This window comes from Henckelia pumila, chromosome 3, assembly GCF_033568475.1.
Source record: "Henckelia pumila isolate YLH828 chromosome 3, ASM3356847v2, whole genome shotgun sequence".
NCBI lineage: Eukaryota > Viridiplantae > Streptophyta > Magnoliopsida > Lamiales > Gesneriaceae > Henckelia > Henckelia pumila.
In genome coordinates this window covers 48,781,775-48,795,837 of record NC_133122.1, presented here as the reverse complement: position 1 = coordinate 48,795,837, position 14,063 = coordinate 48,781,775, and the positions used below count along the sequence as shown (strand labels likewise).

The 14,063-nt window shown below is 34.3% G+C and overlaps 3 protein-coding genes across 3 annotated transcripts; 1 reads left to right on the top strand and 2 right to left on the bottom strand.

Annotated features, from left to right (window-relative positions):
- Positions 1–596: 596 nt before the first annotated feature.
- LOC140890849 (uncharacterized) lies at positions 597–5,193 on the bottom strand. The gene is made up of 5 exons (XM_073298966.1): positions 4,458–5,193; positions 3,799–4,380; positions 1,984–2,523; positions 1,505–1,793; positions 597–1,010 (listed from the first exon to the last, which is right to left on the bottom strand). Exons 1-5 carry the CDS (start codon positions 5,091–5,093, stop codon positions 970–972), a joined length of 2,088 nt encoding a protein of 695 aa, XP_073155067.1. The 5' UTR covers positions 5,094–5,193; the 3' UTR covers positions 597–969.
- Positions 5,194–7,284: 2,091 nt separating this feature from the next.
- LOC140888680 (LOB domain-containing protein 23-like) lies at positions 7,285–8,280 on the top strand. The gene is made up of 2 exons (XM_073296377.1): positions 7,285–7,796; positions 8,271–8,280. The coding sequence occupies exons 1-2, from the start codon at positions 7,285–7,287 to the stop codon at positions 8,278–8,280; spliced, it is 522 nt and encodes a 173-aa protein (XP_073152478.1).
- Positions 8,281–8,400: 120 nt separating this feature from the next.
- LOC140891797 (uncharacterized) lies at positions 8,401–10,598 on the bottom strand. Its single transcript, XM_073300445.1, has one exon. It carries the CDS (start codon positions 10,573–10,575, stop codon positions 8,557–8,559), a length of 2,019 nt encoding a protein of 672 aa, XP_073156546.1. The 5' UTR covers positions 10,576–10,598; the 3' UTR covers positions 8,401–8,556.
- Positions 10,599–14,063: the final 3,465 nt, after the last annotated feature.

Sequence of the window (14,063 nt, the reverse complement as noted above, 5' to 3'; positions counted from 1 at the left end):
AAATCTCTTGTTTTGATTAATTATATTTTTTATATTAAAAAAATTGTTTTTATTATGAAATGAACAGAGTTGATAAGAAGCCTACATACAATTAGAGAAAAGGGTATTTAAAAAATGCAACCAGAGACCATAAATAAATATATAATTATTAGATATGTTTCTTTATTAATAAGTTGTAGCAAATGGTGTGACAATAAGTGAAGAATGTGCGTCACCGTCATAATCAACCTACACTTCCCTCTGAAATAAATGCAATTTAACTAGTTGTCCATTGTTAGATCGTGTCGTAATATAGCTTTTAGTTTAATAAATTAATCATGACGTGGACTCAGATAAATTGAAAGATAACGGTTACATAATTATTTTTTAATTTTGCTGTAAAATCAGAGTCAAACTCATGATGTAAGAGGATGTTAAATATCACCATTCACATGGTGAATGAGCGATGCTTTGTAACATCTCGAGTTAAAAGATATGAAATTCAATATTTTTTTAACCCAAATAAATGTATAAAACCTATAAACTCACCAAGTCGGGTATTTCAACAATGTCGTGATTAGCATCGTATATCGATATAAAGAAAATAATCAGGTGGGTGATGTAATAATTAAAATATATATCAAGTATGAAACTCAACAAGTCATACATGCGTTTGTACACTTTTGTGCCATTATCACCCTGAATACCAACTATAAGATTTGTTTAGTGCAAAATATTAAAAAAAAAAAAAAAAAAAAAGTCAAGAAACGAATATTCCTGTATACATTTGACAATTCCCAGCACAAAATCACTCAACCATCACTGCTTTTTGCGGATATCAGTACATAGAGTTCAATGAATCATCAAATAATCAAAAAAATTGAAGTAATAAACACTCTTCAGAATACTTCAGTTTTGGCTTCATCATCCAAGAAACATAAAACTTTCCTCCAAACCAAGAGAATACCGATCGTGGATAGGAAATGCATGTCATGCAGGAGTGGGGAGGGAGGGCATGAAATCACTGGCCACTGCATAGATAAGGGGGGAAACATCAGTCTTCTTGGAATGTGCAGGAAGTCGAACACGCCGCGTATGCGTGCAAATTCTTTTTCAAGAAAATGGAGATAAGATACGTAAAGAAACAAACTTGCTAATCTAGATATACATACGGTGGAAGCCATCACACATGGAAGATCGCAATCCAGGATTTTGAACTTTGTGGAGACTGACTTGTGGGGTTCAAACTCACAATTATGAGAAAATTGTTTTCATGATTAAAGCCTGTGATTAAAGTTTGATTTTCTTGTCAACTAAAGCTTCAATTAATATTAACGCAAACAGCATTTCCATTCGAATAAAGCAACCATTAGGAGTGTCATTCACACTCGTCCTCACCCCATCCCACCCTATCCCTAGTTGGCAACGAATCCTGATGATCTCAGGCAACAATGAAGTGTATATATCATGTGTGTGTAGATAAGAATTGAGAAATGCAATGTCAAATAGCTTGACGTATACGAACCTCTGGATGTAGATGGAACTACCACAACGTGCATAGTTGCATTATTCGGAGGTAAAGCCAACCGAAGGGGATAAAGCTTTCCATTGATGCGATTACGCGAACAAACGATTATATTCTCTATCCCTGTTTCTTCTTCCAGTTTCTGCGTTAATTCCGGCAATCCATGCCCTTTAAATTGAAAAGATGGCCCTTCGATGGCCTCATTTACATTCCCATCATCATCACATACATAGTAATATATAAGACGTCCTTCACTTTTCCTGGTTGAATCTTCCACTGAACCGATAGACTGAGCATTAACAGCACAAAGCGTAATGTTACCATAACATTTTCTGAAGCATTTACTCAAACATGTCGTGTTTACAAAAGCTTTCCTTTTTCATACATCATTCAAAGTGGGACACTTTCCATTTAGAAGATTGATATAAAGGAACACATTATCACAAGGAAAATATATAATCAGAGATATCAGAACAAACCTCGTTACTTGGGAGCCTCAGCTGAAAAGAAGAGCTAATATCCTCCTCCAACAAATCAGATCTCGAAACTTTGGGCGGCGAATCAGGTCGGATTTCAATAACATCAACAACCCACAAAATCCAATCATGGTGTCTGTGAGGTATATCGTGAGTAATCGAATTTCTCCACGGCGGCAACCCTCCGTTGGCCCGTAAGAAATTGCCATATCTCGTTTTAAGCTTCACCTGCATCCCATCTCGAATGGGCTCCCATTCGATCTTGGAATCCAATTTCCTGGGCAGGGATTGGACAACTTTTTGACCCGTCACTCCCAGAAGAAACTGATCGTCGGAGGATGTAAGGTATTTCCCGAAACAGCTCTTCAATCGTATGACATTCTCCACACCTTCCACGAATTCCACGCTCCATTTGGCATTCTTCGATGATCCCGAACGATCTTGAACCACGGTTTCTTCATCGCTTTCCGCTGTGAGGTATTTGTCGTGGTGGCTCTTCAGTCTGACGGATTTGGCTTTCTTGAAAAATTCCATACCAGAAACCTACGGATTAACAAAAAAAAAAAACGCAAAGATTAGATCAAATGATCTACTCTAAATCACGCGATAAATGCTGGGAAAAGCTGAGATTTTTACCGGCACTGTAGATTAACGAGGGAACGAATTTAGTGAAAGATATGCGATCCCATTTTGGTGATAGATTTTATTTGAGGAAGCACGTAACCGTTGTATTATTGAATTTAACGTTTCATTTGTCTGACTTTATGGAAACAGCTGCATTTATTAAAATAAAATTTAAAAAAATTTAGTAAAAAAAAAAGGTACCAATTTTGAGAATTTTTATGTCTTACATTTTAAAAATGCATAATAATATATTTACATGTGATATTATAATATTTTCAAATATTTGTTTTTCTAATCGAAAAAAATAATTGTTATAATTGAATCTGGAGTTTTCGAGCGTAAGATTTGGCTAGATACGTTGAGCCATATGACTTTTTCAAATGGAACTATATTAAGGCGAAGTAGAATTATTACTCTAGAGGCTTAATAATGGGCCCTATGCTTTAAATATGAAAGAAACAGCTCATCTATTTTTCTTGTTTAATTTAATTATTGTTATCCTATGAATAGAATAGATGGATATTCAAATGAGGAATCTATGCATTTTGTGAAAGATTTGGGGAAAAGGTTTGATTTTAAAAAAATAAAAATTACTACAAAACTACTACAGTACATTTATTTAACCTTAATATATTGGTCATTCTTCACCACCAAACTCAATTATATCTGTACCCAAAACCCTAGTTCAGTAGGGGCCTAGGGGATAGTTTAGTTTTTATTAGTTTCAAAATTTATATAACATTTTTTTAAAAAATATATATACACAATATCTTATATTTTAACTTTTTGTCTTTTGGTTTAATTGTAACAACATTTTGTTCTAATGAACTTTAAAAATTCAATGTGTAATTTCTCGAGTGTTTTTTTACATTTTTTTAAAAAAATTTGTTGCGAATATATTTTGTTCAATTTTACTCCACATCAAGAATATATTTTTTCAAAAACGACGGGTCAAATATATTTTTTTCAATGGTGACATCTCTTTAAAAAAAATACAAAGACAAACTAAGACAAAACATTTATTTTAAAAAACACTTTAATGGACATATAATCTGGCAATATATGAAGGAAAGAATTTTTAGCTAGATTATGTATTAAAAAATAAAATAAAAGAATTTTGACTGTAAAAATGCAATTTAAAAAAAAATGAAGAGATGGAGTTTGATGGTGAAAATGAAGAAGAATAATAAATACCTGTGGCTCTCTCCGGGTCACCTGCGGGGACCCGGTATCCGGCGAACCCGAAAAATCCTCCGCCAGCGAGGAAAAGCTGGAAGCCGGGGAAAATCCGGGCGAACCCGTATCCGAATCCGATAAAGTGATATCCACAACATCGACTCCCCACAGCACCCAACTCTGTGTCGCCGTCCGCTGCGGCACATCGTGCGTCACGGAATTCCTCCACGGCGGAGCGCCGCCGTTCCCTCTCAAGAACTTCCCTTCACTGGTCATGAGCTTCACGTTCAGCCCTTCCTTCACCGGCTCCCACTCGATCGACGCGTCCGTCGTATTTCCCGGCAAGGTTTGCGTGACCTTCTTCCCCGTCATACCGAGGAGGAACGGCGCCTCCGCCGCCGTGAGATACAGTCCGTGGCAGCTCTTCAGCCGGATTCTGTCACGTTTTCCGTCCACGAATTCCACAGCCCAACGCGCCCTGTGGGAGGAGCCGTTACGGCTTTGACGGACACTCTGTTCATCTTCGTCAGCTACCAAGTATTTCCCCAGATGGCTTTGCAATCTCACTGCTTTCGCTTTCTTGAAGAACTCCATTCCCTCCTGCAAAAGAGTTGAAAAAAAAAAGTGAAACAGGGCATATATATAAACAAAGGTAGAATCTTGGCAAGTATATATACCTGTCTTCCGCTTCTGTGAGAAGATTTCTCCGACACCACCGACGGCCACCGCATCTGAGAACCAATATCCGGCCGCGGCGGCCTCTCAGACCCATTACACAGCGGCGAATCGGAGCTCCGGCAGTCATATTCAGAAGAAAAGCTGGAAGCATTACTCGACAAGTACTCACCATCCAGCACAGATATATCCACCGCATCAACATCCCACAAAACCCAATCCTGCGTGGCGGTCCTGTACGGGATATCATGCGTGATGGAGTTCCTCCACGGCGGCGTAGCCCCATTAGCTCTCAAGTACTTCCCCCCAACAGTCCTCAATTTGACTCGGTACCCATCTTTTATGGGCTCCCACTCGATCGACGCATCGTTAATCTTCTTCTCCGGAACAGTTTGCAGCACCTTCTTCCCAGTCATCCCCAGAAGATACGCCTCGTCGGAAGCGGTGAGGTACTTCCCATGGCAGCTCTTGAGCCGGATCACGTGTGGGTTCCGGTCCACCAACTCCACCATCCATCGAGCCTTTCTCGAAGATCCGTTGCGTGTCTGCCGGATTGTCTGCTCGTCATCGTCGGCGGCTAAGTATTTGTCCAGATGACTCTTGAGTCGCACTGCTTTGGCTTTGTTAAAGAACTCCATGATCTTCTTGGATCTCTTCTTCAGAAAAGACTATGGTTGTTTTGTTCTGCTTGGATTATATTTCTTGCACGACTTGTGTAATGATTTTTTTAATAATAATCGGACCTTTTTTTTTTATAATGTGATGTGATAATGTAAAGGGGATTAACGCAGGAGTTGACTTGGAAGTTTCTATGTGCTTTGGCATTGACGGGGAAAATTGGAATAATTTTTATGCAAGTTGGTTGAATACAGGTTTTGTTAATAATAATGATCTTTAGACACGTTTGGATGCCAATTCAATGAAAAGACGAGGTAATCTAAGACTAGATCATTTCATTGCATGTGATATGCGTTTATTATATGCTAAACTTAAAGTATTTTTTTTCTTATGATGTGATCAAATAATAATTATTGATCATCGATACATATGTAAATTTTTATAAAAATATATGGGTCTCACGTAATCTAATGGTATTGAAATAGGGGGAAAAATACTTTCAATGTAGTATAGTACTAACCCCTATTTTTGTATGTTTTTCTTTAGCAAACTCACTGGATCAGCCAAATCTATGATTGAGTGGATTTTAAGTGAGAAAATAATTAAAACTCTTCCACACTCTTTGTATTAACGTTAATCTTTGTTTTAAACTAATCATTTTGTTTCACCAATGTCATAGCAGGTGGTCCAATTATCAAATTAAGAGAACATGAAGTTGGTAAAAAAAATTTCATAGTAGGATATTGGAAGGATAATTTGGGTATAAGTTGAAAAGATTCTTGTTCACAAAAATCATTTATCTTGGCATTAAAACATATCCCGCCGTATATTCAACAAAAGTTTCAAACAATGTTATTTACCATTGATATGTGTTCATATCAAAAAAAAAAAAAAGTTCCAAACAATGCGAATAATGTGAATCATGATCAACCAACTTGTATAAAAGTTAGTCTAGGTTTTCGGTTTAAAACTTTAGCATTAGTCACTTATATCATCGCATCATATAATACTGAAGTTAAATTGTATAATTTTGCAAGAACGTAGTCTCTCGAGGATAAAATATCCGAAAAAACAAAACGAGTTGCACTCTTAAGAGATCGATATGTAACAATTCGTGTATCATCTATAAAAATTTATAACACGTATTGATTATTTAAAAAAAATAAAGAAAGGTCACAATTCGTGAAATAATGTCCGTAGCTAAAGGCCAAAGCATTGCAACTCAAGAGCCATCTCCACAAATACTTGGCGGCCACACTAATTCTAATTCTCCAATTTAGCTAGGTTACGTTTCACACGTCTAAGTAGACATCGATGGAGTTTGACAAATCAAACACGAGTTTAATTTAGAAATACAAGTTTGAAAGTTTGAAATCAAAGCATTATCTTGTGTTTCGCTTAAAAATATAATTTAAAAACATTTTTAATATTTTATAAGTGAAATATTTAAAGTAATGAACAAGATTTTCGAAAAATATTTTTAAAAAATATTCTTTAAGCTAAGTATAATTTTTAAATAACAAATTAGATGTTTTTGTTGATGTTTTAGAATTGAAAATAATGATTAAAAAAACAAAACATACTATTTTTTAATGGTAAAACATTTTTATTGAATAATTGTCTTAACGCATATTTATTTTTAAAATAACTTTTATAACATTTTATTTTTATAAAAAATAATAATATTTATAAGTGCTACGGCAAACGAAGCCTTAGAAATGCTTCTAACTAAAATTGCTCATTAACTTTGCTCTAATATAGAGAGGAAAATGTGCATTATATGATCAAGAACTGCAGTTAGGAACTCCAAAATCAGGATAGAGTTGAAAATTAAATATATATATATAAGCTATTTTAAATCAAGAACACCTATATATATATATATAACATGCACGTTTTATTTTTTCATATTGGATCATTTGGAATCTGATTCAACTTGAAAGGTGTGTAAAGAAAATTTTCGAATTTGTTTCATACGTAAATATCTTTCATCAACCACACCAAGAATGGAGGCGGAACTCTAATGGTGAAAGCATCAAAATCCAAGATTAATATATATTTTTGGAATCTGCAGGTAATTTGATATATCGGGAGGAGATTATAAAGAGCAGAAGAAATAAATATCAACTTCTCAATCCAAAACTATACTAGACAACCGTTTCTTGAAATTCTTTACCGAAAAATTCTGATCATAATCGGAGTTCAATCAATATGACACTGAAGGGTACTGACTCGACCCCTAATTACTGCGCTGCATGCAAGTTTAGAAGAAGAAAATGCAGCGCTACATGTCCTCTGGCACCGTATTTTCCAGCCAACAAGCCCGAAACGTTTGGATACGTGCACCGGCTTTACGGGGTGTCGCATATCACCAAGATACTCGAGACCTTGGAGACCAAGAAGAAAAGGGATGATGCTATGAGATCCATCATCTACGAATCTAAAATGCGTGCTCTTATTCCTGTTTATGGTTGTAGTTTCGTCATTGAATCTTTGAGGTCTCGTCTGGTGGCTGCCCAATACGAATTAAGTTGCAAAAGAGCACTGATCGCTGCGTTGAAGAGTCTGCAGTCCGATGAGACGGTGGATCATAATTCGCCTTCATCCCAGAAAGAGGCTCAACTGCCTGAGAATGTAGCCGGACCGGTGCCGGGATTAGACCTTCCTTCTGATGTACGCGATCGAGCAATCACGTTGAACATAGAAGAGGCATGCGTGTCAAGGTACATCAACTTGCTTCAGATAACATTAATTCTTCATTAATCATGAACAGATTGCTAGAGCTAATTAGAAATGTTCTCTATATTTAGAAAAAAAGTAGGTTTGTAGTGTTAAGGTGATGGATACAAATGCATATTGATCACACGTGAAAATTAACCTGCAGTTCAGAATCAACATCGATCGATGATGAAGTGTGGATCAGTAGCTGTATCCTACAGCAAGATTCGGACTAACTACTGTCAACTGCAATGAGGGAAGGAGCTCGGTTTCGAATTTTGGAGTTAGATTTTCTACGTTCATTTCTGTCCAAACAATTCTTTGTTTTTCTCTACAGTCAATTCTTTGTGCCTTTTTTGATATTTCATTTTTCACAGCTTTAAAAATTTTGCATGTAAGGTACATATATAGTTTTTTGATACATAGAATAACGTACATATTTGTATCATTCTTTTTATGACTTTTATACGATCATGCAGACATGCATGAGAGGATGTCAACTAAAAAAAAAAAAAAGAACCATTTGCATTTTACAGAGTAAAGATCCTGTAGTTTTACTTCTATTATGCAGCCAAAAAAGTTTTAAATTAAATGACGTTCTTTTCCTTCTGCAGTATTTTCCCTGCACTAATGTAATTAAGACCACCAGAAGATACATGGAAACAATGATCGAATATATACACGTGAAACAGTAAAATATAATTGCACTTTACAACGGGCTGAGAAACAAATGTTTCTTCAACAATGGATTTAGGCTAACAACAATCAAGATTTGAGAATCCCTCTGTCGCTCATCCCGTTGATGATTCTAGATGCATCATTTAGTCTGTTTGCTCTTTCATATATGCCAGCAACAACAAGATGTAGCTCCTTCTTGTTAATGTTGGGATCTTCATCCAGCTTCTGAAACAGTGTTTCGACCATCTCAAAATTTCTTCTTGCGCCACAAAGACTCAGCATCTGAAAATGAACTTCATCCAAGAAAACACAACCCTCGTCTTGCAGCTCCTTATACACAATGTCTGCCTTGTCGAACTCTTGTATCTTTCCATAAGAATTCAGAACAAGTGCTATTACATCAGAATTTGGAAAATATCCTGCCCCTCTCATCTTCTCAAACACCTCGACAACATTTGTGTACTTTTTATATCTAGAAAAAAGATCAATCAAGCATTCATAGGTTGCTATATATTTTATTTCTCCAGCATCAACGGCCTGTCTGAATAACCACGTAGCCTCTTCTATTCGACCAGCGCCAGCAAGAATACTGATGGCAGTTTCACTTGGAATATTATCTGGGCGCTTAAGTTCATGTAATAAACGTTTTGCATGAGCAACTAAGCCAGCTCTCTCATATACTACAATCATGGTTTGATAAAGAACTTGATCTATCACAATGCCCGAGCTTCGTAGCTTCTGAAAAAGCATGGCTGCTCGGTCTAGCTTCCCAGCCTTACCCCAGATCGATATTATTGTTGAGTAAGTAATCGTGTTGGGCTCAATGCCTCGGCTCTGCATCTCTTGGATAAGATTATTAGCCTTTTCATGCTCAAGGGTCCTCCCATAAATCATTATCATTGTGTTATATGTAACTACATTCTGCTCGATATCCTTCCTCTGCATCAACCTAAACAGATGTATTGCCTCCCCAAAAAGCTCGGCATCACCATAAACCCTCAAAAGGGTATTATAACTAACAACATTCTGTTCAATCCCGATCTTTCTCATACTCCAGAACAGCCTATCTGCCTCTTTTGCCATGTCAAGCTGCCCATACACATCGATCATAATGTTACATGTCGTGAGATCAAGTGAACAATTGACATCTCTCATTTCGGAAAACACAGACAATGCCTCCAAAAACATCCGATTCTCAACATACATAGTCAAAAGCGTCGTGTAGCTGATTGTATCTGGCAAAACCCCCACACTCCTCATTTCACTGATCAACAACCTGGCTTCTCGGAAAAGCTTAGCCTTCCCGAAAACATTAATCATTGAATTATATGCAACAATATCAGGCGTAATACCTGATCCCTTCAGCCTTGAAAAAATTGAGATAGCCTTCGAGTAATTACACAATTTACGAGACAACTCGATCAAATTACTATACAAAACCAAATCTCCCGGCACGCGATCCTGTTCCATCTTCTGGAGCCAGGACAAAGCATCATCAAACAGGCCCTCTTTTCCAAAATTCGTAATAAGGGTGGAATAAGTATATTTGTCAGACGAGATAGCTCTTTGGCGCATTTCATCGAGCAGCCCGTAGGCATGATCCCACTGCTTAGCCCGCAGCACATTACGCAGCACCACGTTGTAAGCAAACACCGAGGGGCTGTAAAGGGCAACCTCATTGATCCAATCGAGCAGAGCAAGAGAGCGTTGCCAGTCGGACTCGCGCGATAGAAGCGTAACCATGAAGCGTATGGAGAGGCTCCGGTCCTTGTAAGGTGACATAAGAGCGTACAGTTCGTGCTCATCTGAGGTCTGACCGATGGAAGACAACAGCTCGTCCATATCTACATTGTGATCAAGAAAGCTTGCACTTTGCTTACGATTTCGATATCTGTGTGGTGTTGTCTCGAGCGATGGGGATGCGGTTTGTCTTCTCCAGACGTCCTTGTTGGAGGAATGTGACGGTGATAAAGCAAAGATTGCGAGATGGGTTCGACGCTTACTGAGGTTTCCGCATGGTACGAGGATGGTGGTGAGAGTGAAGCTTAGTAATGGAGAAGGAATCGGGATTTGTACGTGCATGGAAATTGCAGAGATCGGAGTCATCTACCTCAGATTTTGACGTTAATTTGCATCTCTCCTGGTGACATTCGATTGGTAAATTTTAATAAATAAGTTTCGTTTAATAAATAAATTCACTTAAAAAAATACGAAATTTTATGTTATTTATGCTTGTACTAATTAATACAATGGCAAGTTGGAAATAGGTACCTAAGCTAAATAAAAGTTTGAGTTTATTATTTAGATATGTTTTTTTTTCGAAAATGTCCTTGTCTTATTTTTAAGCATTATTAATTTCGTAATTATCAGGTGTGGAGTCTGATTCAGAATCTGATCCACTTGATTCATCAAGGTAATAAATATTTTCATCTTCTGATGAACATTCAATTGTTTCAACAGGATAAAATCCAAGAGGGCATAATTTTTCTAAAAGTTTAACTTTGTTTTCTTTTCATTTCGTTTTGAAGATTCATTTGCATAATGATCTTCTTCATTGCATAACCAACATGTGCAATTCTTTGCTTTATCTTTTGGACAAGGTGGTTTTTTATTATCAAATTTTTTATAAAATTTTGTCTATAAGGTTTTCTGAATAAATTCTTTTTAAATTTCTTTTTCTTATAAGGAATAAATTTTCTATTAAAAGATTTATAAGGTTTATTAGATTTATTTTGTTTCTATCTTTTTAAATGTTTGTGTGACATATTTGTTTTACAACCATATTCTTTTACTGTGAGTTTTATTTTGTCACAACAAAGTTTATTATTTTGTTTGTAAGATTTGGATATTCTTTTGTTTAATGTTACTTCATGACATTTTCTTTGTTATTATATCTTTGATAAATTTAATAACTCATCCCAAAGTTTTGGCATAAGGGCTAGTTAAAAATTCATCTTTACTATTTATTGATATATTAGGTATTTTATTAAAAAAACTTAATTTATAATGATCTTTTTTATCAGCATCTATTAACTGATAATAATTTGTTTCATAATCACAGATTAATTTTTCTAGATAACATAAATGGCATAATTTAATATTATCCAATATAAAAATTGCTCTATTTTATTCTATGTTTTTTGCTACTAAATTAGCGTCATTATTTGAAACTCCTAAAAATTCTTGATACAAGGCATCAACAAGTAGTTCGAAATATCGATGTCCTGTCATTTCTTGTGGTTGATTAGTTATTACTAGGTTTTCAGCCCAAGTTCTCACTACTCCTACCAAAGTCATTTTTATCATCCTATGAGTTAATACTTGTATGTTCTCATTTTTATCTAATAATGATGTTAATTGAATTTTTACTGATAGTTCATTTGTCCAATGATCTATCCTTGATTTTCTTTCTTTTGCAGTAGAACATCCTAAATCTAGAATGTTTTGTTTTACAAATTCTGATGTTTTTGATTCTCTAAGAATATCTCTAACATCTTTATATGTTCCAGAATATTGGTCCTTATAATCAAATCCTTCATTTTTTGTGCCACTACCACTACCTACATTCATTCGTAGAGTTAATCGTGGTCTAGAATCGTCTTCTGATTCTGGTTTTGAGATATCCATATCTCTATATCGTTATGTTTTCTTGATGAGAATGATACAGTTCTTCTGTATTTATTCCTATTTGTTCATAATCAGATTGATCTGTTTTACTAAACATCTTCATACTTAGATTTTCCATAAATAAGAGGATTTCTATACCATGTACAAATTTGAATCGTGGTTCTTCTTCCAGTTTTCTTTTCCCTTTATCTATTGGAAGAACTTCCTTGAGATAGCTTAATATTTAATTACTATGTCTTTCTTGTTATATTATTAATCTAGTCGTAGCTAATTCAATATATTATTTGAAATTTCTTTTTAATTCTTGTATTGTTAGATTAATCTCATCAATTTTACTTTCTAATTCTCCTAGTTCTTTTTCTAATTTTGTTAAGGATATCATTACGATGAGGTTGATTCAGTAACAATGACTTGTTTAATTTTAAAGATGTTTTGATTCATGGTTCCAATCTTTTCAAGGATATTTTCATCATTTCTAGCAAATGATAATGATCTTTTTGGAAAATAATGTTTTGTTATTTGGAGGTCATCTGAACTCCATTTTTTACAGAGATCTATTTCTTCAATAAATGCTTTTCGGGGATGTTCAATTCTCGTAATATTTTCAAACATTCTTTCAACGAAAATGGTTGGTTTTGTTGAAATTATTCATGTTTGAGAATTATTACTCATTGCTAAAACTGATAACATAGTTTATATTGTTTGGATGGTTTCCTGTTAACATAGGATTATTTATATAAAAACAATACTCTAGTGTTAAAACATCATTTATGTTTTTATCAAAAAGAGATATATTGTATTGTGGATAAATACAAAAATTCAACTTTTTGTAATATAAGTTTCCTATAATTTTTTCAATGATTGAATCCTCAAGATTACGTATCCTTTTGTCACGAACTGTGATTTCAATTGGTGTATCTATTCCTTCTCGGTAGTAAGCTGATACAATTATTTCAATTCCTCCGATATGAACATATTTTAGTTCAGATCTTTTTTTTTCACTGGCTTTTGTCATGATGGTATCAATATCTTTAGTTGTTAATAACTTTAGTCTGTTAGACCTTAGTTCGTTATTTATTTTACATGATCGTTCTTTTGTTCGTATCGAATAATAAATTAAATTATTTTTGGGATTAAGAGATTTGAAATTTTACTTAATATCCCAGGTTGATTTATTAAATTTGTATTTAAATTAGAAAATCCTGTTTTTTGTATTTCAGCAAACTTACTTTGATTGAATATAATATTCAAATTATACTCTTGATGTTCTTCAGATTCATCAATCTGAATGTTTTGATTTGAAGTTATTACCTCTGTCATTTTAACAGATGATAGAACTTCTTAATTTTCTTAAAGCTATTAAAAGCCTTTTTGTTGAATCTATTTGTTCTAATAGATTCTGAAAATCTTTGAAATTACCAATTGAAGATTGACAATTTTTGAGAAGTTTCAAATTGTTTTCACTTAAAAATACGAAATTTTATGTTATTTATGCTTGTACTAATTAATACAACAACAAAAATGAACTTCACGAAAATAATTTTCTGAAGTAAATTTTAGGATTAATTATTAACTTTGGCAAAAATGATTGAATAATTTTCTAAAAAATATAAATTTAATATATTTATTTGCAAGAATAGACATATACAACAAAACGTGTCTCGTGTTTTTTGGTTATGGTAAAATAATTTATAGATAAATAATTTAATATGATTAAAAAATTAAATACAAAATGATAGTATTTTTAATTTTGTTTAATTGATAAATAATAGTTTGTTTGTTGTGATTGATAAAATTTTAAATAAAATGATAGATTAATATTTTGTTTTTTTTAAAATTAAACAAATTTGATAACATGTTATTGGATAAGATACGAGTACAAATCAATCTCGGAATCTCTCATGTGAGTGAACCAAATATAACTAGACCAATAGAAAAAAACCATAAAATATTTTGAAAATAGTATT

Excerpts from the sequence above, each read along its gene's own strand:
- LOC140891797 (XM_073300445.1), bottom strand. The coding sequence starts at position 10,575 with ATGACTCCGATCTCTGCAATTTCCATGCACGTACAAATCCCGATTCCT.
- LOC140890849 (XM_073298966.1), bottom strand. The coding sequence starts at position 5,093 with ATGGAGTTCTTTAACAAAGCCAAAGCAGTGCGACTCAAGAGTCATCTG. Across the intron at positions 4,381-4,457 it reads CTCACAGAAGCGGAAGACAG|GAGGGAATGGAGTTCTTCAA; the intron begins GTATATATACTT and ends ACTCTTTTGCAG. Across the intron at positions 1,794-1,983 it reads TGAGGCTCCCAAGTAACGAG|TCTATCGGTTCAGTGGAAGA; the intron begins GTTTGTTCTGAT and ends GTTAATGCTCAG.
- LOC140888680 (XM_073296377.1), top strand. The coding sequence starts at position 7,285 with ATGACACTGAAGGGTACTGACTCGACCCCTAATTACTGCGCTGCATGC.